The sequence below is a fragment of the Epinephelus lanceolatus genome, chromosome 9 (assembly GCF_041903045.1).
Source record: "Epinephelus lanceolatus isolate andai-2023 chromosome 9, ASM4190304v1, whole genome shotgun sequence".
In the NCBI taxonomy this organism is placed as follows: Eukaryota; Metazoa; Chordata; class Actinopteri; order Perciformes; family Serranidae; genus Epinephelus; species Epinephelus lanceolatus.
The window spans coordinates 34,565,475-34,592,469 of record NC_135742.1 but is presented as its reverse complement, the minus strand read 5'-3'; the positions used below and the strand labels follow the sequence as shown (position 1 = coordinate 34,592,469).

Sequence of the window (26,995 nt, the reverse complement as noted above, 5' to 3'; positions counted from 1 at the left end):
CCACAGTGGCAGCCGTTGACAACCCCTCTCGGTGCATTGACGACGTAAATGCCCAATAGGAGCTCGAGTTGTCATGTCCAGTACCCAATCACATCGCAGCACACAGAAGCTTTGTGGTGAAGTACAGTAGTTAGCTGTCGTCCAGATCAACAAGCCACTATTTTGGAAGCAGTTTGATAAACACTCACTGTTCCTCAGTTGATGTCAGTCGCTATCTGCGTTTCCAGCGAGACGTATCACGCGTGATCAGCGAAAAACCAGCACAAAACTAGCCAGCCACATAGCCCCGAGCCGATAAGGTTGGATGACATCGTCGGTTGAACTTTATGACAACTAGCTTGTTTTTCCTTGTCCATTTCACACCAGGCAAGTCTGTGACAACTGAGCAAGCCAACGTCTTTTTTTTGATTGGCTGAATTTTACAATATACAACCGAGCAAGCAACAACTTCATTGTAAATTTGGCAACTTGTCACGAGCGCTAGCGTTAGCCAACTTGTTTTTTTTTTTGCCAAACAACAACACTCGGCTATTTTTTTAATGTCAAGCAACACTTCGTTTTATTTTTGCTTTTTTTCTCTCGAAGAACTACATAGAAAAGCAACGACATTCAGCAGTTTGCTTAATAAAGAGGGCAAAGCAACCTTAGCTTTTGAAGTGTGTTAGCGTCAAGCCTCGAACAGCCAGCTAACACCAAACCCTCAACGTTACCTGAAACATTTTAACAATCACTAAGCAAGAGGCTCGTGCGGCTTTTTAACTGACTGGTGCTGCATTAAGGACCTTTAACTTTTAAACAGCCCGTCTGACACACTGCAGGAGAAACTCTGTAGCTTTACCTCTCGCTTTTTTTTTAAGAACAGCTGACAGAACAACACGCCACCTGAGTGTTAGCAGGAGACCAGTGGTAGGAGCTGGGGCAGGTTGTGTACAACCACGGATTCCCTCATCGGATTGTTATATTAACAGTGTTATTGTTGAAAATGGCGGCGATCGGAATGGTGCAGATGTTGATCGAAGCAGCCGAGTACCTTGAGCGCAGGGAACGAGGTAAAGTGTATTGTTTTCTACGGTCTGCTTTATTCATGACAAAATACATGACACCCCTCCCCCCTAAATCACGCTAATTCATGCACCTGTCATTTAAAGGCTGTTTTAAATCTTGTTGCTGCCCTTTATTTTTTTTACATAAAGTAAACGGGGCATGCATTGAATACAGTAACGTTGTCGGATACAACAATACAGCAGAATGCATCGCCTACACAAAATCATCAATATTTTTATTCATACATTTTTTGATGTTCTGCGAATGTGCATAAACACACGTGCATCTGCCTCTCTGGTAAAGAATGAATGCATATGTGGCAGATGCAGTCAGATGTGCAGGGAGACATTGTTTTCATGGAGGCCCCTCCTTTCCCTCTGTTGTGGTTTGCTAGTGGGGTTTATTTCAGTTCAAGATGACATCATTGTCCAGGCTGAGGGGAGAAAATACTGTATAAAGACACTGCAGAAAATCCATCCATTGCATGCCTGCACCTCAGCAGGAGACATTGCTACTAAATACCATAAGGCTCAAGATCAAATGTGGCAGATTTTGCAGTCTTTCTATTTTTGGTTTGGCTTCTCTTCAATGTGGCTGTATCTTACATTGCCAGATATCTGGACATGTGACCACTATGTTGTTTATTTGCTTGCAGAAGCCGAACATGGGTATGCCTCCATGCCACCCTTCATCAGCAGCCGAGAGAGGGAGAGCTTGAAAAGGAAAAGCAAAAACAAGAAAAATACGAGTAGCAGGTAAAGGCATATCAGCGCCCTATGCCATTATTCAGCTCTGCAACAAGGCACTTACAGTTCCCCCTCTTCAAGTGTGTCCCCACTGAGTGCAGCAGGGTTAATCCATGTTTGCTGGATTGGGTTTTGTTTTTTACAAATCACACTTCTGCATTTGCCGTCTGTGGTGAAAGCATCATACATCAGCACAGTCAACCACATTTTATTGTTTCATTTTTTTGATGCTGCAATTAGCAATATATCAAACCAGAGTAATATGAGCTTCAGCTCACTACCACTGCCAATTTGTCCCCGACGCTACTGAAAAGGTCCTCTGATATTAGAAGCAGGGGCTGCATGTGTATGTGCAAGTCTGTTGGGTTAAGGCCCTGTTTTGACGTCCCCTTGTCTTCCTCAAAGCGTGTGACTGACAGCAGCAAACATCAGTCTGGCTTAAATCGAATGGCCACTGTGTAAGGCAAACTGGGTCAGTCAAGGTGACTGCAGAAGACATTTCAGTGAGGGCGCATGTCCTGTCAGCTCCAGTCAATGGACACTACTGCACACACATAGAATTCTAGAGATCAATCATATTGGGACAGATTTATGTTGCATCCACACCCCACATATCGACGTGCGCTCCGTGATTAGATTGCAGTTTGGATTTCATGCACTTGTGACATTTTGTTTGTGATACTTGTTTGAATGTAAAGCTCCTAAATGTATTGATATTTCCGTGGAGAGGATGAAAAAGCTCCATGATGTACGGCAGAACTGACAGAACCATATTCTATATGACTTGAAAGATTTGTTTATATCAACCTGTATTTATGCACATATGCACATTAGATGCAGTGAATGGAAACACAAGGGGGGGAAAACAGCTAATTAGTGCAAAAACAAATAGTTTTTTGCTTGGCTGAGGTAAAAAAAAAGTTGCCCTGTCAATATAGAGATGTAACAAAGTCTGATTATAATAGATTTTTCAGATAAATGGTAACACTGGGGGACCTGCTTCTCCAGTAGATGCAATGCTGGCATATTGCTGCCACCCACCCGTAGCATGCCTCCTTTTCATCAGAGGCTGGTGCGTAGAGAGAGGCAATTGATTGATTTATATACGTTAAATGCCATGATGTACCAGAGTTACGGAAGGGAGGAGTGGCAGGTCACATGATGCAAGTTAACCTGTTTGGCTGGACTCTAGACTTGAGCTGAACTCACATCAGGTATGCTAGCCATGAAGGGAAACTCATCCAGCTTCCGTTACTATCTATTAACATCTATTAAGATGACACTTTCATCCAAAATCACGTACAGAAATTGCATTCAAAAATGTGGGTACAACCCAAAATGTGCAAGAATCATGCAAGTACATCAGCTCAGTCAAATATGCCGATCTACGTCAAGTGCAACAGCTTGAAGCACCCACTGGAAACAAATGCAGAGCACATGAGGTGAAGCATGTGAATAGGTTTATATATAGGCCCCTTACCTTGTGTGATCCAATGTATATCCAGCTTTGATAGCTGCAAACATGTTTGCAGTTTTCTCTGGCAGGCATGGAGAGGTGAGGAAGAATGTAAACTTTTCTCGCAATCTGTCATTTTTGATTCTTGGCACAACTGCTTCCATCACTATATGTCCAAAAAAGGGCAACACCAATAGATATACGAGGAGAGACTGCCTGAACATGTGCGCTCTTATCCCCATTTGAACCACTATCATGTCCTGTCACGTTCTGTGATGGAAGACCTTTAGATGTTGTTGTATAAACTTATTTGTATGAAGAATGCCTCCACCTAAAGTGTCCTTTGGATGGGTAAACACCGTGTTCAGTATCCAATGTACAGAGCACATGATGTGCAGTATGCAAATATGTTTATGTATAGGCTCGTTACCGCTCATAACCCAATGTACTATATCAAGCTGTAGCCTTTTATCTGCAGATCTAAAGTTACGAGGCTGCTATACAAAAAGGTCAGAGTATTCCCTACAATCATACTGGTTAATTAATTAGTTAGTTTTTCAAATTAAAGGGAAGGTTCATCTCAAAATCTAATCTACATCTGTTAAGTAAAAATCAAAAAGTTCCTGCATGAAACTCACAACCTCACAACAAAGTCTGTGGATTATCTTGAGGAACTGGTTTATGATTTCTGGAAGGAGAGATTGCTATTAAGACGTTCAAATGTATTCTTTCAGCACTTTGAGCACCACAAGCTAAGAACTATCTAGTTCCATTATATTGGAGAGAAGGCAGACATCTCTACAGCGGATATCTCCAACACTTGGCAGCTCACACCAAAACAATCTAGACTAATAAATAGCACTACAGGTAAGAGGTAAAATATAAGTTTTGATTCTGGGGTGAACTGTCCCTTGAAGTGTTAAGTCTATACAATTTTTAAGAACATAGGGAACACATTTCTACCCTGCTAAAAGTTCCTCCGCCGCTTCATCAGAATTTGTCTGGCATTTCCTTTGGCTTAGTCCTAAGTGAAAAAGATTAGCCGTCATTTCCGTGCAAGTGTTTGTGCGCTGCCTAGGAAGTAATTGTTACTATTGCATTAAATTCCCAGAATCCAAGATGTCTTCAAATGTCTTGTTTTGTCTGACCAGTAGTCCAAAACCTAAAGACACGAACATGATACAGAAAAGCATCAAATCCTCACATTGGAGAAGCTGTTGATTGACTAATCGTTTAATTGGCTAATCGTTTCAGCGCTAGTTGTCTGCTAAAATACCTGCAGATACCTTAGTAGTGCACTTGATTAACAGGAAGACATTTTTTACCACAACAAACCAAGAGAAGCTTGGATTACAGCACACACACAGATAGCGTGACTTGATTCTCTGCTGAGGACGCCATTACTCCACTATACCTCTCCATAGCAGGTAGTGGTTTGTTGCTATGTTAACGCTCTGATTGTTGCACACAGAACCTTTCGAAGGAACTTGGTGTTACTCAAATATTTGCTTTAGCCTGTTGGCCAGGATTATGTCTGACGGGCTTGAAGACATTGTCGATGACAGTGACAAATCTGTAGTGTTCCTCTTTTGCCACCATGCACTAAAAGGAGCAGTATGTAGAGTGCTGCATAAACACAGCTGCTTCCAGCCCTGAACATGTCTTAACATGCTTAGGTAGCACAACATTTTTAGACATGCCTAGTGAAGAAAATGTGGGACTAGCTTTGTATGTCAAGTAGACTGTGAGCTGCTGCAGGTTTGTCCTCCAGCCATAAAGACTCTTAGCTTACCAGCGTTTACTTTTACAATTTTATTTGTTTAACTACAAGGTTATGTTAAGCTACAGAAGCTCCCGATGAGCATTTAATCATCTATTACTCATTACTATTTAAGGGCAGACTTGTTATTAATAAGGGTTTCTGCTCAGCCTAGATGATTTGATATGGTCTGGGGTGATATTGGCTCCTGATCATTAATAGTCAGACCGGCACTGTGACTGAATGAATTCTCCTCTTGGGGGGGAAGGGTGGATTTCTGCCAGAGAACAGCGTATCATTAATTAATCAGTCATGATCAGTTATTTTGTTGCTGCTGAGACTTGGTAAAATGTAGGGCAGGCAGCCATGTATGTATGGTGAAGCCACTAGACCTAGTATGGACAAGCACTCCAGTTTCTGTTTTTTCCTCATGGTGTGGAAGTGTGAGCAGTGGGGGAGGGGAGTCACCATGTTTCTAGCGTGTATGTGTGCATGTGTGTCAGTAGTAGTGACTCCCCCCTCCCCCTCATCGCTCTCTCCCGCTTGTGTTTTCTGTCCCTCCTCACCTCCTCCACCCCTCTGTGTCTTTCCTGCTCTGTTCTCACTCTTGGCAGGCTGTGGAGAGCACCAGCTCCTCCATTACATAGATGGAGAGTCCTCCCCCACCCTGTACACACTAACACAAACACTGTGCAACTACAGTGCAGTATGGAAATCCTAGAATGATCTTGCCGTCCTCGTTGAGCAGGCAAATAGAGTCTTTCCGTGCTTACCATCCCGTGTTGTTGTTCAGGCTCATGGGCGAGGCTACAACATGGCTTCAGAAGGTAAAATGCAGATAAACGGTAGATTTACAAGAAAGAATCTTGTTGTAGACTGAGCTGAAGGAAACGTGCATGGGTGAATCATCTTGCCACAAGTCAATGAGCTAATGCAATCTGTTAAACTGTCTCCATCAAGGATCCCTAAAGACATAATATCCCATGGACGCCAAGTAGTAAGATTTTGTCCAGGGAACTGAATGGGAAGATCGTAGGCTGAATCTAAGGTCTACACTGAAAATGGAGTCATAAAACTGATAACATAGTCATTCATTTTCTTGACATTGGGTGTTTTCGGACCAGAAGAACTTTTTCATAGTTCCAAGAACCCAACTTTTTGTTGTGTCCGCACTGTAAGAAGTAGGGATGCACCGAATATTCGGTAACCGAATATATTCGGCCGAATATTGCAAAAAAACACACATTCGGTATTCGGTGGAATAAGTTAAAAGCAAGGCCGAATAATAGCGGCGTGTTTTGATAACACAATCAAACGGCGTGCCGTGACGGGCGGAATAAAATGGCATTGTGGCGATGTGTCCCTCACTGCACTCGCATTTGCAACTAAAAATAGTTTTGAGCAAGCAAAATAGGCTTAAATCATTCAGCACGCTGTGCGAGCAGCCTACAGATTTCAACCAGCAGCAGAAACGAAAGGCGAATCCCATCGGTTGTGGGTTGAACGGGGGTCACAGACACAGACAGTAACGTTAATGTATTCCTGTCAAATACGGCGGCCATCAGCTTACCGGGCGACGGAGAAGTCGGTTCCAATAATATCCTCTTCTTGGTGTCATGACTGCCCAGAAGTGCCTGAACAGCCGAGCCAGCCGAACACAGGTATGTGATGTGTCAGTGGAGAAACGAGCCGTTCACAGTCCACAAACCTCACCGCACTTTAGGGACTGTTCGTTACTTATGAAGGGACTTGTCAGGGGAGGAGGGTGGCTGGTTGATTCTTATTTTATTTATTTATTTATTTTATTTTGATCCCCCCCATGTTCATCACTTATTGATGCTGTTTTTGAAGTATGAATAAGTCAATAAGTAATTTGTTCCATTGAAATATCATTGATGTATTACAGAAAAGTGATTTATCTTTTTATAAATGACAAAAGGCACATCTGCCTCATTTTCGCTGTGGTATCGTGATACTACTCAGAACCATGATATTTTCATTGGTATCACACAGTGGGTCCCAATTTTGGTACCATGACAACACTAATCTGGAGGGTGTTCATCTGCAAAAATTTAGAAAAACTAAACAATGATATTCGGTATTCGGTACTCGGTATTCGGCCAAGCGTTTAATAATATTCGGCTTCGGCTTCAGCCACAAATTTTCATTTCGGTGCATCCCTAGTAAGAAGAAGGAACGATCATAGATTTTAGAAAGGTGTTTTAAGGGACTCTTTTAGCTCCTAAACAGAGTCGGTACTCTCCCAGCACAAGAGGAACCCTAAGTGACGGACGTGTACGTTAATTGGTTGAACATAGTCAATGCAGCACCAGTGACCACCATTTTTAAAAACCTGTTATCCGAGAAAACAACACAAAGCACAAACAGCAGCTTGTAATAACAAAAAATGGAAGAAGACACAACTTAAAGGGATAGTGCACCCAAAAATGAAAATTCAGCCATTATCTACTCACCCATATGCCAATGGAGGCCATGGTGAAGTTTTAGAGTCCTCACATCCCTTGCGGAGATCAGCGGGGGCAGCGGCTAGCACACCTAATGGCAGACGGTGCCCCAGACTAACGTCCAAGAACACAAAATTGAATCCACAAAGTATCTCCATACTGCTCATCCGTAGTGATCCAAGTGTGCTGCAGCCGTGACATAAAAAGTTGTTTTTCGAAAAACGTCATATGAACTCTGTTTTTAGCCTCACCATAGCCTGTAGCTCTGACTGCTTCTTTGTGCTCCACGCTCACGCGTGCACGCGACCGGCGAAAGCATGAGCTTTGCTCACCCATGTTTACATCACGTGACACATGCACCGCAGGGGGAGACAACAGTAAACACAGAGCTAAAAGATAATTTGCACTACGGTCTTTTAGCAAAGGACAGCCCAACATGTCTGAAGACTTTGAAATTGAGAAGGAACAGCATTTCTTTGTTGAGCCGTATTTGTTTGAGCCCAAGTATAGGCTACTGGACGAAGCAGCAGCCGCCGCAGCTCATGAGCCTAACCCTCAGCCAGCCGCAGAATACCGGAGTCGAGCACAAGAAACCTGGTGGTGTAGTTGTTTCAAATGCAAAGCAATGCCAACGGATGAGCAAAGTCTTTGCTGCTCAGACTGGGAATTAGCGATGCCTGCACTTGAGAATCTGGACATCAGTACGAGACTGCTGCTCTTCGGAGACCGTGCTCTTGCATCACCGATCACCCTGAGCGCGCACACGTGAACGCAGTCAGAGCTACAGGCTACAGTGAGGCTAAAAACAGAGTTCATATGATGTTTTTCGAAACAACTTTTTATGTCGGGGCTGCAGCACACTTGGATCACTACGGATGAGCATGTTGGAGATACTCTGTGGATTCAATTTTGTGTTCTTGGACGTTAGTCTGGGGCGCCGTCTGCCATTCGGTGTGCTAGCTGCTCCCCCCGCCGATCTCCGCAAGGGATGTGAGGACTGTACTACCCATGAAGTGAATTGTCAAAATTTGGGAATGCAGTGACATTGCTTAAAGAAGTTGGACAGGACAATATTAGAAATATGGGTAGTCAAATATTTTTGTTCTGTGGGGGAAAAATGAAGGCAAACTGCTACATTTATATCCAAACATCCATTGTAAGCATTCATCACAGTTCACAGATCCATTTCCTGATTCAACTTTAACCTACCCTACTTTGTGTATTTGTACATAGACACACTTATCCTGTGGTTTTGAGGAATTACAAGCAGCATTTCAGGTGTGCTACTTTCAGTTTTGCCTTCAAGCTAAATTTGTTAGATAATCTGACTACACTGGCGGCTTCTTTACAACCTGTCTGATCGTGTGACTGCTTGTGTGTTTTGCTGCCTCAGATTCAGATGTCGCCATGTTCCCAGATATGATATATGTTATCAGAAGTGATAGAAATGATGAAAACTATTGAAATAAGACCAAATTAAGCCCCCCACTGCATATCCTTTTAAAGATCCAGTATCACTTGAAGTATATTATTTATTTATTTATTATCTAATTTATTCTTGGTTGAATAAATAGAAGAGGGCCATTAATTACTATACATAATATACATATAATAACTTTTATTAATGTCAACATGTGACCAAAAGTTATTTTAGTAGGCTACAGGTAACCAGAGAGATTCTTTATCTGTTATAAAGGACGTTTGTGAGGTGAACTAATGAAAGTGGCAGCTGGATCTCAACATATAGCAGTCACCTTTATACATAGGCCAGGAAGGTATATTAGTTAGACCATAGGTGTAGAATTTCTGTGGGGATGCAGGGGGAACGTCCCCCTCAATATTTATAACCTTTTCGTGTGTCTCCCCCAATAAAAACATAACAGTAGCAGTTTTATTTTGACAACATTAAAAACATTTACACCATATATTGATGCAGAAAAGGCCCAAATTGGTGCATAACAATGTACCAGAATGCAGGAAATGAAATGTTGGATGCTTAAAATTTACTGGCGCAAGTCAATGTGATCCCAGTGCCTTTTTGATTGACTAGAGATCCAGTGTAAGCTGCTGATATAGAATTAGATCAATCCATACAGTATTCCACAGTGATCACATTAAAGAAGAAATCGTCATAACATAATATTACTTCATATCAGCTGTACCCTGTCGTGTCATGGGTGTGTTAGGTGGAGAGGCAGAGAGTTATGGGGCCAGGGCAGGAGGTGGGAGGTGTTCCAGAGCCTGAAACCTATCCTGAGTAAGTGGGATCATTTCCCTGCTAGCACTGTTATGTCACCAGCGGCTGTCTGCCCTGAACAGGAATGCACACTGGCTGGAGGGGGCCAAGTGATATAGAGCGCACCCAATGCTGAAACAAGATGACACCCCGCACCACACACACAGACATGACACCCATAGCTGTTGCAAGGTTGCAACTGAGGATCGTTAAAGAGAAGTATTTCTAAGCTTAGTCTTGACAGTAAGTTGTCAAACACGGAGGTGAATCAAGGTTTGTTTGAGCGAGTGAGAGTCCTCTGAGGATCTTGGCCATGGCGTGGCGACAGTGTCAAGTCCAGCAGAGCTTAAGGTGCAGAGGCTATTTTGGGACCTGGGGTGGGGGGATCAGGAGGTCAGGTGGAGGTACAGTAGATGAGAGTTCAGCAAATGCTGAGGCGATATTAACCCTCTGCCCCCACCCCTCACCCCACAACCACCACCCGCTGACCCCCTTTCGCACAGGTCAGGTCAGTCCAGCCCATTCATTCGCAAAAACTACACATAACCTCGTTTCTGCATCCTCTCCGTCTGTTTGTGTGTCCCCACGTCTTTCCCTGTGTGTGTGTGCTGCCTTAACACTGCAATGCAGGAGTCATGCTAGCCACTAGCACACCTCCATCTCTCCGTTTACCTTCAGCACTGTGTCTTACCCCACCCCCACCTTTCATTACTACTTGCACGGTGGATAATCAGGCAATATGAAGGGGCATAGTCCCTGGCTTCTGTTTCTAGCTACTGTTACTATGTTTACCCCCGGCCTCTTCATCACGTATCTTAAAAAAGCACAAGTATCCTCCGTAGAACAAGCCTCGGGCGTTGGAATATCCAGCCCGTTCTTCCATTTTTCCGAGAATCTCATTTTGTCAGCCGTTCTGACTGCTCATAAACTCCCACACAGCCTTTTCTCTCTCTCTCTCACTCGCCTGCAGTAAGGCCTCGGACTGTATTGATGGCACACAGAGAGGAAACCTTACCCTGTTTAAGCAGTGGCCCTGTTATTATGTGTGGTTTCTGATATGTGTTTTATCTCCACAGGTCTTCACATAATGAAATGGAAAAGAACAGGTATGTAAAAATGTCTCATCTGTGTGTGTGTGTGTGTGTGTGTGTGTGAATTGTTGCCATTCCTCTGTCACCATGGAAAGTGCCTGTAAATTATAGGTTGCAGATGGAGGGCACTTTTGCATCTATTAAGAATCACTGTTGAGTATGGATGATGATTTTTATGCAGTATTAAAATTAAAAGAGAAAATTAAAAATATATAACTCTTATTTTAGTACTCAGGAACAGGCCAGAAATTAATGTTAAAGAGAAACAGAAAACTGAAAAAATGTCAGTTGGATATTGAAATGACAAATGGGAATTTCAAAAATTGCAGTTTTCACTGAAATGGAATGCTTAAATTAAATGCTCGAATTCTAAAGCTTAAATGACAATGTCTTATTGAAAAGGAAAATAAGAAAATTTGAAATAGAACATGAATTATTGAGACATAAACTTATCTTTTTTGCTTTCCTCCCTCCCTTTTGCATTTGCCATTTTCTATTTTCAGTTAGGCTTGTTGTTGTTTATCATTTTCAGGAATTGATTCCAGGATTTTGAATTTTGCTTTCCATTTTCAATTTGGCATTTTACAATAACAATAAAGTATTTTCCATTCAGCGTTTTCATTTTTAAATGTGGCCTGATTATCCCACTAGCATCCCACTGTTTTAATATTCTGTGTTCCCTTTTTTAATTTTGGGTAAAAGTATCTTCCATAACTAAATGATGTTGTGCAATTAAATGAGACAAATGTAGAGAGCTTCTCGAACATTAAAAATGTGAGTGCTGAATAACAGATTTGATATTAATCAGGCATACTCTAAACAATACATTTACAGTGTTTGAATTTTTCAGGTTTTACATGCACCCAGTCTCTAAAACTGCAGCTCATATCATCATACAGATCTTAATCTTTATAAAACCTGTGGTTTTCACCCCTTCTGAAACTGGCAAGACAAATTAGATATTGTGGTTGTATCAGGTGACTCAGTGTGTCTCTGTGTGCCTTCGAGCAGCTGGCCATGTTTCAACAACCTACAACTGGACTGTCTCCACAAAACTTTGTAGAGCTGGTAAATGTGTGCTTCTCTGTTTTGGACTGTGTGAGTCCATCAGTCTGGTATAACTTTTCCAATCAGGTATTTAATGAAAAAGACAGTAATGAGTGAGATGTCTTGACAACTACTGGATGAATTGCCATGACATTTTTACACACACATTCATTGTCACGGGAGGACAGATTGTTTTCACTTCGATGATCCCTTGACTTTTCCTCTAGCACTATCATTATTTTAATTTGCCCAATACTTGGGGGACATTCCTTTACATTCCCACAGTCTCAGCTGCACTTTGTTTATTGCTAATTAACAAATGTTAGCATGCTTAAAAGCTCACCTAAGGAGGTGAATATGGTAAACTTTATACTTGCTTAATGTCACCATGTTAGCTTCGACATCTTGAGCATGCCAAAGCACTTCAGTGGCAAATTATTACCTCCTCTCAGAGCTGCTAACATGACCGTAGACTGTGAGTCCTGCTATGAAACACTAAATTAATACTTTTATTATAATACATTTTGGCAAAAATAATTTCCCCAGTTGTAACACCAGGCTGTAAGGTTGTCATGAATCCCCCCTAAAAATCAAATTGCTGTTATTTTTCAGCAGTTTTGCAGGCAGCGATTTTAGGCCACGAAATGAGCCTTTTATTTATTAATAATTTTATTTTTTGGTCTCCGTCACTCTCAGTGCTTCCATCCCGCCTGTGCTAGTTGATCCAAACCAGCAGCTCAGTGGACAGCCTGAATAATATATGGCACTGAGGCCTGTGCCTGGGATTTAGCCCTCTGCATGTGTGTGCATGAGCGTGTGTGTGTGTGTGTGCGTGTGTGTGTGGAGACACCTCATGCCCAGCTGTAAGTCAAAATTACGGCCACAGCCTGTCGTATTACACTTGAGAACATTCATAGCCTTTAGCCAGTTTCTCCCACCAGTAGCATGATGATAGAAAGCCATCATGGGCAGATAGTAAATTACTCATGTCGACCCACTGCTAGCAAAGCCAGTGGAGTGCAATGAGACCCATCCCCCCTTCTTCCAGCAATATTGGCTCAGCGAAATCTCCATACACACACATTCAAAGTCCCCTCCCCTCTGTCAGTCCACACAGAAACAAGAGTGTGTGAGTAGGTGTACGCATGTTTACGTCCACGTAACACGACTCCAGCCACCACCACCACACCTTTTTTTTAACATGCAAGTTCATCCCAGCTGGTCACAGGCAGTTACTGTTGGGGGTCAGAGGGCGAGACCAAAGACAGTGGGGAGATTTATTGCTGGTCAGGCAAAGAGCATCGCACAGGCCTTTTAGTTTTTAGTTTGATGGAGGTATAGTTTTTGCAAGACTGCTGCAAGGCACGACATGGTTGCAACTGTTTTATGAAACCAGTTCGACTTGCCAGTCGTGTGGACTTAAAAAGAGGACAAGTGCATAATTGGGGCAGAGACATATAGGTTCTGGCCTTAGGCTGATAACACACAGGCCTATAGCTCTATACGTACTCACCTATTGCAGTGTGTCAATAGGTGAGTACCTATAGCTCTATACGTACTCACCTATTGACACACTGCACTAAAGCCACACTGAACCAGAATAACCTGTTGCTGAAATAGTGCTGTGCGTTCTAGCCACGCCTCAAGTGTTTTTCTCTCACTCAGACATCATGTGACTTGTGCTGTTTCATGAGTATCTGCTGCTCAGTCAGTGTTCTTAAACGAATATTAGCCAGCCCTGCTGATTATGTCAGAACAACACAGCCCAGGGCATTTTGCATTCCATGTTATGTAATGACAATCTGCATGCCCTTTGGACTGAGTCAGCTGAGAAACAGGCACTCGGTTTCAGCAAATGAACACTGCTTTGTATGTGCATGCGTGGGCTTCACTTGCAATGTGTGTGTGTGTTTTTAAAAGGGCATGGGGTGAGAATGTATCCGTGTGTGTGTCCTGTGCCCACAGTCAAATCAGTCTCACCCTCTCTCCATGTGTCCGGTTTTGAATAAACTCTTTCCGGCAGTGACGCTCGCAGCAGGATTACCTGCAGCAGACAATAAATGAATAGCTCATCCAGCCGGCCCTCAGCTGCCAAAAAAACATTTTTACACTCGCTCTCAGGAGGAGTGTGACGTACACACACCCACTCGCTCAGGCACACACAGGCATACAGACACGTACACACTCCACCGAGGCTGGAGCTGGAGGTGTGTGTTGTGTAACAGCGGGGTCAAGTGGTCGCAAACACCCACCAGACCATAGCAACTGCCAAGGCTGAGCGGCTGCAGGAGGAAATGGAGTGGAGATGAGAAATGTAAATGTGAACTGTGTTAAAGGACAGGTGACATTAATAGTATGTTCAGATCTGAACATATGTCCCAGACGATCTTTGGAATTCAGCAACATTATTTAGTGATGTCACAATGCTGAAGAAACACTCAGGAGACGTCACTTCATATAGAACTACATGTGCTAACCTTTACTCAACCACCTGTTATGAATGAGTAACTCTAGTATTTGTATCAAAAAGCACAGGGACTGTAACACATGCATGCAGCCAACTAAGTTTTGAGCATTAGCACGCTAACATTTACTAGTTAATACTAAACTCAAAATACAAGTACCACAAACTCAAAGTTTTACAGCAGTCCATTCAGTAGCTGTTGAGACATTTCAGTCTGGACCAGACTGGTGGACTGACAGACACACAAACATTGCCATCCTCAGAGCCAAGCACTAACTTGTGGGAATTTCTGCAAATGAAGGATCACAAACAAAGAGTTTTTAATAACACACGCACATGCGGGCACAATCAACCGTCACCATAGTTTTAGACACAGAGAGAGCAACTTCTTCTCATTGTAGGTTCTTGTACATTTCTGTGACAATAACTTTCTCAACCAACGCCAGCAGTCTGCAGCTGCGTCCTTGTTGCTTGTGCTGCTACATCCTTGATGCACAAAGTAATGTTTTTCCCTGATAAGCCACAAGACCGCTTCCCTTACTTGTTAAACACTTAACGCCTGCTTAATGAAACAATGTGGCAGTGTGCAAAGAAAATTATGTCACTCAAAGGTTAAGGCGGTGTATGGCCGTAGTTCTCTGTAGTTTTAAGCACAACTAACATGACTAAGAAACATGTATGTATTCCTCAAAGTAAGACACTGACAAAGGCATTTATTTCATATGTTATTGTGACCAGTTTCATTCAAATGATTTTCATCTCTAGATAAATAAGGCTAAGTTACAAATCACATTTGACCAAAAAAAAATTCAAGATCTATCTACTAGTTGTTGTTTTTTCTGGAGCTTTCAACCACATCTCATTGTCTGCATGAGCAGATGGAGTCATAATGAGACGGCTCAGTTGTGTGACTTAAGCTCCGTACTTTGGTCACCAGATACAATTGAGCAAAGTCTTTCCAGCAATGAAGACCATGAGGTGAGTTTAAAATCTCCAGTAAAAAAAGTTAGGAAATGGACCTTGAGGGTTTTTTTTTTTTGGTCAAACTATTGTTTCCTGGGCCAAAAATGAAATTTCATACTTAACAAATCACATGCATGTTTTGTGTTTTCCTGAAGTGAAAAAAGCTCATTATGTCTGACTGTTTCTTCTTCTCTGCTTCTGTTTTTGTCTTCAGACGGGCACATCTACGGCTGTGTCTAGAGCGCTTGAAATCCCTCGTTCCCTTAGGACCAGATGCGAACAGGCACACCACCCTCAGCCTGCTGATGAAGGCCAAAGATCATATCAAGGTGCGTTTATGTGTGTGTTTGGTTCTCACCTAATCAGTGCGAAGAGCACTATTTGTTGAACGCTGTGATAAGTGTGTTGGCATTGTGTATTTTAGTGACCGCAAAGCCACCTAGGGAACGCACACACAGAGCAACAGTTTAAAAGACAGTTGTTGTTTTTTTTAAAGAGGCCTTCGTACTAAGTGATCATATCCTTATGTTGGTGTCAGAGATGCTCCTATATATTTTAGATAAGGCTGCCAAATTCTGAGAAAGGTGTAACATCCTTTTCTAAGACTACCTGTGATCTTGTCAAGAGGGATACAGCCATTCATTTCCAAATACCAGCTATACATTTTCTGACCACACATAAAGCTGTTTCCATTAAGCAACAGAGCAAGAGCAACATTTTTGAGAACTTCTCCTAAAGTTTTGTGTTTCTTCTCTTCCCACCCTGCAGCGGTTGGAGGAGAGCGATAGGAGAGCTCAGCACACTGTGGAGCAGCTACAGCGGGAGCAGAGACACCTGAGGAGGCGTCTGGAGCAGCTGGGGGTGGAGAGGATCCGCATGGACAGCACCGGCTCCACTGTGTCCGACAAGTCTGACTCTGACCAAGGTACACATACATAATACACCCATCAAATAGTTGAAGGAACGGGTGAAAGCAAGACCAGAATTAACTCTTTCGTAAATGATATAAAGACTGATACAGCATGATATCATATTGTGGTGAGAAGCTGATATTAAGTATACAGCATAAAGTAAAACCCAGGGTCTTTGTAACAGAGATTTGCTGTAGGTGCAAGTAGTAGCCTGCAGTGTCATAAACACATACATACAGATCAAATATATACATAAACAGCAGCAGCTGCCTACTGTCTGCGGTTTACCAGCACAGGTGCCAGAGATTGTACATCACCACTCAGGAAAGATTTAAGTGCTAACATCAGCTTTTAAACAACCTTGAGAAAAACTTGAATAGATAAATGATAAAATTGATTTATTATTCAACCCTATAACAATGTTGTCTTTGTGCTCCAACAGAGGACCTGGATGTGGATGTGGAGGGGACAGACTACCTGCTGGGTGACCTGGAGTGGAGCACCAGCAGTGTGAGCGACTCAGGGGACGAGCGAGGCAGCCTGCGCAGCAGCTGCAGCGACGAGGGCTACTCCAGCGCCAGCGTGCTGCGCCTGCAGGACACTCAGGAGATGGTCAAGCAGCTGGGCTGCAGCCTATAGACAGCACTGGTCACTTTCCCAACTCCCACCTCCTCCCCTCAGCCAATCCTGTCCCAAGATTGTCTCACCACTCCCTAATCCCATTCAGACCTCACCCCTTTCCCTTTACCTTCCTCCCTCCCTCCCTCCCTACCAGGACTGACCAAGTCTGAGGCCTCTCCTCCAGCCAGGCCTCTGCGGACTTCCTGTCCCCACGACGACTTCCATCCAGACTGCAACACCTCTGAGACACCCGCTCACATCCAGCCCATCATCAGCGGTCAGTCTTTAGGGTGTCACCCACTCTGCTCTGCACCAATCAAATGAGTGGGATTTTAAAGACACTCCACCCCCTCCGTCTCTCCGTCCATTCATCCCAAACACAACTTGCAGCCAGAGAATGTTACCACACAATATCCCACTGCCTCTTTTTCTATGCCTCAAGAGCCATGGGAAGCACTTATGAGATTTCACCCTTACTTCACACATACTTAGACACACACACACATACACGTGCATACATACACACACACACACACACCCCCCTCCATTGCTCCTAGTTGTCCATTGAGACAGAGTCCTCCTAAAGGTGTGACACTGACATGATGTGGGGCTTTTTTTCTGCCCTGCTCACCAGTCAAACAACTGTGCATGGTATTTTGCACTTACAGTTGCTTTTGTAAACAAAACTGTTTCATCTTTTTCAAATGCTGTCTCTTAAAAACGTACAGCCCCCCCTCCCCCTCCACTACAGCAGGTGCAGTAATGTTACAAGATGAAGTAAGTGTTTGAAAAACATGCCAGTGGTCTGCAGAATTTGGGGACACTAAAGTAGACTGTGTGTGGTGTTAAACAGTCGGGCCGACAGCAATACGTCCCTTAGTACCCAGGCATTGGCAGGCTCGTTACTACCCTGTAATTTTCTGTCCACACCTGCCATTAAGAGGAAAAGTTACACAAAAAAAGGACAAAAAAAATTGTGCAGCATGAGATTGTGAAGGGGCCGGGGGATATGGAAGGGTTTTTGGGTTGGGTTTGATGTTTTTCTGCCTCTCTCTGATGACTGTGGCGTTTTTACAGCATCCTTTTATCATAATGTGTGTATGTCACGTCTGAGCCTGGAGACGACAGGGGTCATTAGCAGGTTTGGAAACTTTTAACACCAGCCACCAGGCCGAATGCTGGTATATCTTGGCAGGTGCTGGTACATTTTTTTGTACACTGCTTCTTCACTGCCCCGCTCACCAGGTATTAATAGGAAGGGGAAAGCCTATCTACTGAGAGCAGTCGAGAGACTGGAGCACATTCCATTATGTAGAGAGGACAGGCAGGTAAGATTGAGAGCATTATTTTTTGTGTGGAGTGGATGTTACTGCCAATTATTTATGGAGGGAGAGTTCAGTTTGAGATGAGCCGCGTCACCCTAAAACAGAAGGACTGGCTTTGACAATTCAGTGGGAACGTGCTGAGAGATGCCTGAATGTTTCTCTTGGTTTGCATATGAAAGCGCTAAAATGTTAAAACCACAGATTTTCTCTCCTTTGCCTTGCCTTCATAGCTATTTATTGTTTCTGAAAACACCTTTTAATGTAAATAGTTTACAGAAAGATCTCTATGTCTATCAACAAATGTATTTATTAGATATACTAAATATATAGATGAATATATAGAAATATATTTAATTAGTCATAGCCTCTGTTCTTCTTGTGGGGTTTATTGAGAGTTTCCTATGTGTAGTTTGTTTGCACAGCCTAGTCAATCCATAGAGTATTTAGAAATGTCTCTTGTGCCTCAAGGCTTTTGTGTCTGTTCAGAATTCGGCACGGTGCTCCTAGAAAAAATTCAATGTTTTCTTTGTGATCAATCATAATAATTATAATTATTAGCTGTTTCAAAGCTATCTTGCCCCTTGACAGGGGAATAAAAGGACAAAAAAATCTGAATAATTGATAAAAAATTAAAAAGTACAAAAGTGAGAGGAGCTAGCGGCCAGGTCGAGGGTTGGTGGTGTTTCCTCTGGCAAAACTGTGTTGCCTGTTCGCCCATCTCCGTGCCTCAAACAAAATGGCTGCTCCGCCTTGTGAGAATTCAGCGCTTTGTTTGGTTCAAAATCACCACGGGGTAGGGAGAGGATCACAGCTTTTCTTTTTATTTATTTATTTATTTTTTTGAATGTAGATGGTCCTCAACTGTGCAGGGTAGCAGCACAGCGCCAGAGGAATCTCCCTGCTCCTGCATCCAGCACTTGCAAATCTCAGTTAAAGCATGAAGATGAACCAGAAAAATATAGATAATAGGATTGTTTAGTGTTTGAGTGTGGAATGCTGCTTCTTTTTTTGTCAAATTAAAACCTTTTCAAACGGAGAGGAACTGTGTAGAAACGTTTAAAAGGGGGACTAAAGGGGAAATGTAATGAGAACTAGGTGTGAGTGGGCAGTTGTGTTCACTGAAACGCCATCTGTCGGTGTGTGCACGTGTATACAGTATGTGAGCGTGTGTGTGTTTATTTCGTCACTGTCTTCAGAGAGAAATTTTCGGGGGGGTAGAGGGTGGGTGGTTTAAAAAGAATTGTAAGGCTGTTGCTGTTCTGGTTTTCTGTTACTAGTAAAATGCAAAAAAAGTCCACTTGACAAAGACTTCATGTATTAATCTAAGCATTAATGTCTGTTTATGGGAGTTTCCTGTTTCCTCCTTTTTTCCATCCATGGCCTGTTTTTCTGTCTTCTGCCAATCTACTTGTGTGTGTGTGTGTGTTTCCTGTATGTGTGAGTGTGACTCCCTCCTCCACATGCTGCGTTGGCATCCATGGTGCAGGCGAGGCAGGTGTGTGTGGTGGGGCAGCGTATGCGTCAACGATCACATGCAGCTACCGCTCCTCACCTCCACCCTCCCTCCCCTCTAAAAAAAGACCCTGGTGCTCTCAGCATCTGCCTTAAGAAGCAGGTGTGGAATCTCTCAAAGAACAAGACTACAGTCAGACCAGTTGTTTAAGCTACAGGTTTCAGCGTCAGGGGAAACTTCATGTTTATGTGTATATTTGATTTTTTTTGCACATTTTGTCCCTGCATACAAAGCGGCTGATAATGCCTTAAAACAGACAACAACCTAACAGAAGTATATGAGTGTATATGATATATCCACATGTATCACAAGGGCCATTCCTTTCCATTGTGACCGTCTCAGGCGTGGTGCTTTCATGCATTTCACACAACACACACACACACACACACACATGCACACACCACGTCATAGCTCCATGAACATCGTCGTCGCCTGCCTGCCTTTCTCCTCAGAAAGGTCAAATGTCTATTGAACAGTAACTCAAAGGAGGGCGTTTTGTGCACTTACTTTTTAAGAATTGGATAATTTGGTCACTGTCTTCTAAATAAATCACTTCAAATGTGGGGAAACAAAACCCTTTGGAAATGAAATGTGGAGCAGCAATTTGTATTTGCCATTGATATTAAAAGGAATAAAACATTTGAAACCCTTGTTTACCTACCTATCACCTTGTCACTGTCTTTATTCATGGCTCAAGCCTGCATGGTAATTATATTTCAAAAGCAAATGAAGGCTTTAACTGAGGAACCCAACCCACCAGTTTCTTACACAATGAATAAGCTTCATGGAGAGGTTGAACAGACAGTAATAAGGAGGTTTTTTGCACAGCAGATGAAAGAAAGCCTCCATGGGGGCTTGATCCTCGCCAGCCATCCAGTGTGTTTCAGAGTAATCTGCTGGCCAAATCCCAGGTTTGTATTATCACAGCCATCTGACTGCTGCTCAATAACCAACACACACATAGCCAGAGAAGGAGGAGAAGGATGGGGGATGAGCATCTTGAAAAGCATCCCGCAGCCCTTCTGGAGCTGTCTGGCTGCTGCGGGGGAGGAGAGCCATGGGAAAAGGCTTTTTTTTCCATCATGGGGAGCCCTGTAGCTCTTTGTTAGCTCCAATGCCATTTTGATATATTGTAGGTGTTGCTTTAGGACTGAGCACCAACAGGTAACATAGAGATAGTCACATGTTCCCAGTTCAGTCTGGATAAAGGTCCTCTCCATTTGCATCTACACCCAAATGCACCAGACTGACATTTGTAATCTATTGTTTCATTGTGACATAAACAAATACATCATTAATGGTCTTGATAAATAAGCCAGGCAGGGTTCCCAACTTTGATTTGATAAACACAGTATTATTTTTTCTCATATTCAATGTCACACTGATCAGCACTACTCTGGTCTATAGCAGTGGGTCTCCACCTAGGGGTCTGGTTCCACAAAGGGGTCACACAGTATATGTAAGGAATTGTGTGACTTACTGGACACTATCACCTATTCTGGATGGGGTTGCGTCAGCTATTTGCAGCGAAATCCTTCCTCAGTTCTTTGTAATAACACTATTTTCAAACAAAATCTCATTGCACAAGAGGTAAACCGTAAGAAATGTCTCAGCTATTCCAGTGAGCACTTTAGTAACATATAGCTTGATTAGGAAACATCTGTTGCATCATCTGATAAAAAGTCAGAAAGTGTAGCGTAACTTCCAAAATATTACGTTGGTTTTTTTGGGTGGGGGGGACTCTACTCAACTTAACAAGTAATGCTTTCATCTGAACATGCTAACCTAGCCAATAATATTAATGGCATCCTCCCCAGCTGAGCTGTATAATGTTAGTTAGCGCAGTGGTGCTAGGTGAGTTAGCAGTGGGTGCACGCTTCCTTCTGCGCAGTGATATGGTTGACGGGTGTAGTTCGGTGGAAAGAAAATAGTTCCCTCTTAAAACTGCTCACAGCAAGGTCTGTGGATTATCTTGAGTAATCAGGTCATGATCTCTGGAAAGAGACATTGCTGTTGAGTTGTTCAAATGTATTTTTGGCCCTTTGAGCACCACAAGCCGAGAGCCATCTAGTTCCATTATACTAGAGAGAAGTCAGTCATCTCTATGGCTGATGTCTCCAACATTTGACAGCTCACACCAAAACAATCTAGATTAACCAATAGCACTATAAGCAAGATGAAAAATATGTATTTTTGATTTTTAGGTGAACTGTCCCTTTAAAGTTTTAATAAGTAGGTTAAGTTTGAACTTCCAATCAGCTGGTGCAACAGGGTCCAGGCCTTAAAAAAAATTACTGAAATAATTTATTTTCACTTTTAGTTGACTCACACGCTTAAATAACAGCCCGTGATGAGTTGCTTCATTTTTAAGGCTACACAAGTAGACCTCTTAGCAGTCGAAAGATATCAACAGAGAGATAGTGGCCCTGTATTAACCATTGTTAAAAGCAGAGCTGTGTGTCCTCGCTGTATTCCTGTAGATAGAACAGTTTTGAGGTCACAGTGTGCGGTGGGGGAGGTACAGCAGGGTCAGGGCTGTCAAAGAAAGGTTTGAGACAGACTCAGCACAATGGCTGGGACAAGACAGTCTGTCGACTATAGTAGTGAGCACACTGTGGACATGCTGAGACGATTTCCAATGTTGTGATGATCTGATGTCCTTTCCTGCTTTCCTTCAAGGCCACTGTGACTCATCTGTCAGAGGAGTTAATACCATCTATCTATCTATCTATCTATCTATCTATCTATCTATCTATCTATCTATCTGTATGTCTCAGTGTTGGACAGTAAATCCTTCCATCCTACTGTAAACCACTTAAAAGCTGTCCACCAAAAGACACACCTTACGTTTAATCTGCACATGAAACACGAGACAGACACCGCAATGCAGCTTAGCCCGAGCCAAGCACAACACACTCCAGCTGAGTGTATTGACATAACCTACCTGCTGGTGTGTGTGTGTGTGTGTGTGTATAGAAATGTTATTGACAGAGTTTTGTACATAAGTGTGTTTGTTTGTGTCAGGGTCACAGGCCTATGGTGACCCACCTCGCCACGTCCTCGCTTGTCAGATTAGTCAAATCCAACAGTTTATCCGGGACCTGCACACCCAGCTTACTTTGACCCCAGCCTCCCAGGAGTGCCGTGACCAGTCACACACACACAGACGTGCATTTAGACACCTAATGCATGGAGCACACCCGCATGACACACGCTAAAGCATCACAATCAAACGGTAAATGACTTGGCCTTGGAAACAATGGAGTCCATAGTGATTCACCAATACACAGCCCATAATGACAGCCTCCACCCACTGACTCTGCCCACACTCATGACTGCTTGCTATTTGATTGTCAACATGTATTGAACAAATACACCAGGTGTCCTTTTTTAAATACTTGATCGTTTTTTAGTGTTTAATTTGACGTGTCATAACAGGAGAAGCACAGGTGGAATCAGAAACATAAATGATGATGTCATTCTTTTCGGGTAAGCCAGTCGTACCAGGGTTCTGGTGTCATGCATGCTCACTTGCTGGTATGGCTCACTGGGACATTTAATGGAGTTGAGCCATCATTACAGTTTATCTCAGCTGCTTTGACATGATTCTCAAATAACAATGAATATTCTCAAAATAACATGTTCAAACCTTCAAACCACTGGACACTTTGAATTTCATGTTGAAGTTGCACTCTTCAACATGTGTGAATTCTTCATTGTGTAACTAATCACATGCACAATGGTCTATTCAGCTGTCAAAAGCTATCTGAAATGTGGATTTTTTAAAAATTATTTATTTATTTTTTGGTAATGTCTGCTAAAATGGTAAATTGTCTGTCAGCTGAAACTTGAGCTTCACTAACAATGGGGAGTTTCTCACATCTTACATCAACCAATCACACATTCTGCCAAGTGTAGCCAAACATACTTAAAGAGCTATTGACCACAACAGAATCACTAAAATCTCTGCACATTCCCAAGACAATTTTCTAACTCTCTGCAAGCTGCCACTTCTGAAAACTGCACAGCTGTTTAATTTTAATTCGATATATGAATAATATTCTTTAATGGTATTATCTTCATATTTTTATCATAACATTTTTCTGTTCTATATTGATTTTTTTTAAATGTTTGCAACAATTGAAAGTTTTCTCTTTACTGTGGTGTCAGACTGTTATTTTTAAGTAGTGATAATAGTAATTGGTTATAAAGTGCGTCACAAAGTTCATCACAAAGGTCATGAAAATAAGACAACAATAAGATTACAGAAATTAAAAAAGTGTTAAGAACTAAGAAAAATACTCTGTACAGAGGCAAAAAAAGAACAAAAAGAAATAAAACACAAAAGTTACAAATCATTAAGGTACAAATCAGGCATCAAGAGGGAAAGCTTTCCCATCTATGTTTTAAGCACTGGTTTAAAAACTGTTAATGCATTAGCAAGCCTAATCTCCTCAGGCAGAGAATACCAGAGCCAAGGGGCCTCGATGGCAAAAGCCAGGTCACCTTTCCTTTTCAGCCTTGACCTAGGGACGACCAGTGAGGGCAGGTGTGAGGATCTCAGGTCACGACTTAGAGCATTAGTAGTCAGAAGCTCAGCTGTACATCTGGAGGTTAAACCACGTTGAGCCTTGAAGGTTATTAAAAGAATCTTAAAATCAATTCGGAAGTTAACTGGCGGCCAATGGAGGGAGGTGAGAATTGATATGTGATGTGATATGTGGCCTATAATTTGTCCCATTAAACACATGAGCTGTAGCATTCTGCACTGGCAGGACTTAATGAGATTATTGACATGTGGCTCAAAGTTCAATTGAGAATCACAAGTGATCGCTGTAGATTTTTTATTAGTTGCCAGACAACTGATAAATGGTTGTAATTTTCTTGAAAGGTGATGAGGGCAAAGGATTATCTTACGTAAATAAAAATACGGGAACAGTTTCCATGGAAATGTGAATGAAATGTGTAATGTAAAACTCTGTACTGTTGAAATCAGAATCTGAATAGTATTCATCTGGTCCGCGACAGCATTCAGTTACTGTAATATAACCTAGTTTATGTACAAAGAGGAAACATTAAGTGTCAATGAAAACAAAAACAAGACTGAAATATAGATATGAGGACTATTTCCAGGGTCCAGTGCCATACTGACAAAACATCTCAACATTTTTACCACCACTCTTTACACAATGCCAAAGGAACTTTTCATTTTGAGGGCACTGGCTTATTAAATGTTTCAGGTGAGAAATTACCTTCTGCAGGTGATCTATGGTATAGTGCTGCACCATATAAGCTGTTTTGACAAATGCACCTAAATCTTTCAGACACTTCTTAAGTGTTTCAAAAAACTAGCTACAGCAATTTAGAAAAACTGTAATATTATTACTTATACTTGTGTTTTTTCTGCTATGACAAGTCAAAATGTCTGAAAGCTATCCGTTATCACTGTGTCCATGGCTCTGGATAATCGCATGACCATTTTCACAGGTCTAAATGACAATTTATCCGATTTTCAATCCTCTGGTTTTATATTAGATCTCACAAAAGGCCTCCAATGAATCATAAAATGTCTATAAAATCACTATTATATGACTGTAATACCATAGCACCAATCTCAATGATGTCCCCTCATTGACAGCTAAAAAATATCGACACCTCCAATCAACACTTAAAGCTAAACTAATCAATGATTTTAAATTAACAGTGGATTCATTGACTATATGTAGAGAGTCTCTGTTGGTGATGAATGCACAGAGAATTGACACTGTCAATTGACAGTGAAGTTTAAGCCCCTTTTAGCTCATTGTTTTGGTTTTACAGCCTGCAGCTTTACAGCTTTAGTTCAATCTCGATCATCTCATCAACCTCATTTCCAGCTGCAGAGAGCACTTGTTAAACCGGCCCAGCACCTAATGACAGACAAAGTTAGCAACTAGCTGGTGAACACAGTGGAGCATTTAGCAGCTAAAGTGCTAGATGGTGAAGACCAAAAACAGAGCAAAAAGAATGAATAAGTGAATATTGGAAGTGATTAGAAATAACACACTGCATGACTGCTAATGTTGCTCTGTGATGGGTGTCAGGGTTGTGTTTGTAGGTTGTTCTGCTGCCCCCAAGTGGCCAGGAAATGAATTAATACCTCTTTTTAAAAATGGAATCTGGAAGCACTGCAACACAGCAATTAATCTTGTTATTAGTTATACCTGTGTGTGATGAGTGAACATGTCTGCTGTGGAAAAAGGTGTGAATGGCTCCTGTAGCTCTGGATCATCATGTGATAGTATTCTAAAGTGTTACAATTAGACTTCAACAGATTTTTAACCCTTTGGTTTTACACTGTGGATAAAAACATTCCTTAAATTAAATTAATCAGGACAATTGCAGTTGAATTATATATTATACAATAAATATAGCCTGAGTGTCAGACTGAAGCTCCCAGAACCTTCAGTCTGACATGGCTTCCATTGAAGGCGATTTACAAGGGGGGGGGGGGGGGGGGGGGGGAATTTGATTTTTTCCCTAACCAATCAGTAGAGATCAACGACTCACCCAGAATCTGACGTCATTAGTATCCATGCCTCGGGGGTGCTGAAAACAAGCGAGCATTGCCCGTTTAAAATGTCTCCGTCGTCGTGCACGCCCAGCTGCATCGCCGTTAAATCCAGTTTAGCAGCTTCCTTAATTTGGTCCTCGATTAACGCGAGTAGTGGCGAAATACCTCGATAGCATCGTCAATGTGGTCTGTAGGATCTGTAGCGGTCGCCATTGTTGCTATCCTCACCAGTTACCCACTGGCGTACAGCTTGACATCAGCGTGGCGCTGATTGGCTAATCGCTAGACCCCCGGCGTTCATTGGTCCGTCCAGCGTTTGGACGAGATAAATCGCAAATTCATTGAAGTATGCCAGACCAGAGATGCAAGCCTACTCAGTTGAGTGGGCAGGGTCTATGGTCTGGAACCAGGCTACAATAAATATATAATCAGTCAAGCTGTATCATGCATCATTTTGAAGGTGGGCCACAGTGTCTCTCTCTGTTAACTGATTTTAAAAGATCAGTGAGTAGCAGATGGCACATATCACCTTACATTCACATCCAAAGTGACTGTATTCGCCTGAGCTTCACTGGATTTCATCACCTCATTTGAAACCCTGCAGTAGCCAGATAGTGTGTGTTCAGTGCAGGAAGTGGCTGAGTGACAGCAGCCTTACGCCATCATCCTCCATCACAGCTGACACCTCAGATCAAGAGATATCTGAGTGCATGTGCAAATGTGTGCTTTGCATGTGTGTGTGTATACGTATACGCAAACAGATGGAGGAGATCGTCTGCATACGGGAAAGAGGGATCCCAG

At 42.4% G+C, this 26,995-nt stretch overlaps 1 protein-coding gene across 1 annotated transcript; it reads left to right on the top strand.

The window, feature by feature from the left end:
* Positions 1–498: 498 nt before the first annotated feature.
* Positions 499–17,346, top strand: mxd1 (MAX dimerization protein 1). Its single transcript, XM_033619442.2, has 6 exons — positions 499–1,049; positions 1,700–1,799; positions 10,783–10,812; positions 15,486–15,600; positions 16,040–16,196; positions 16,625–17,346. Exons 1-6 carry the CDS (start codon positions 983–985, stop codon positions 16,819–16,821), a joined length of 666 nt encoding a protein of 221 aa, XP_033475333.1. The 5' UTR covers positions 499–982; the 3' UTR covers positions 16,822–17,346.
* Positions 17,347–26,995: the final 9,649 nt, after the last annotated feature.

Excerpts from the sequence above, each read along its gene's own strand:
- mxd1 (XM_033619442.2), top strand. The coding sequence starts at position 983 with ATGGCGGCGATCGGAATGGTGCAGATGTTGATCGAAGCAGCCGAGTAC. Across the intron at positions 1,800-10,782 it reads AAGAAAAATACGAGTAGCAG|GTCTTCACATAATGAAATGG; the intron begins GTAAAGGCATAT and ends TTATCTCCACAG. Across the intron at positions 10,813-15,485 it reads AATGAAATGGAAAAGAACAG|ACGGGCACATCTACGGCTGT; the intron begins GTATGTAAAAAT and ends TTTTGTCTTCAG.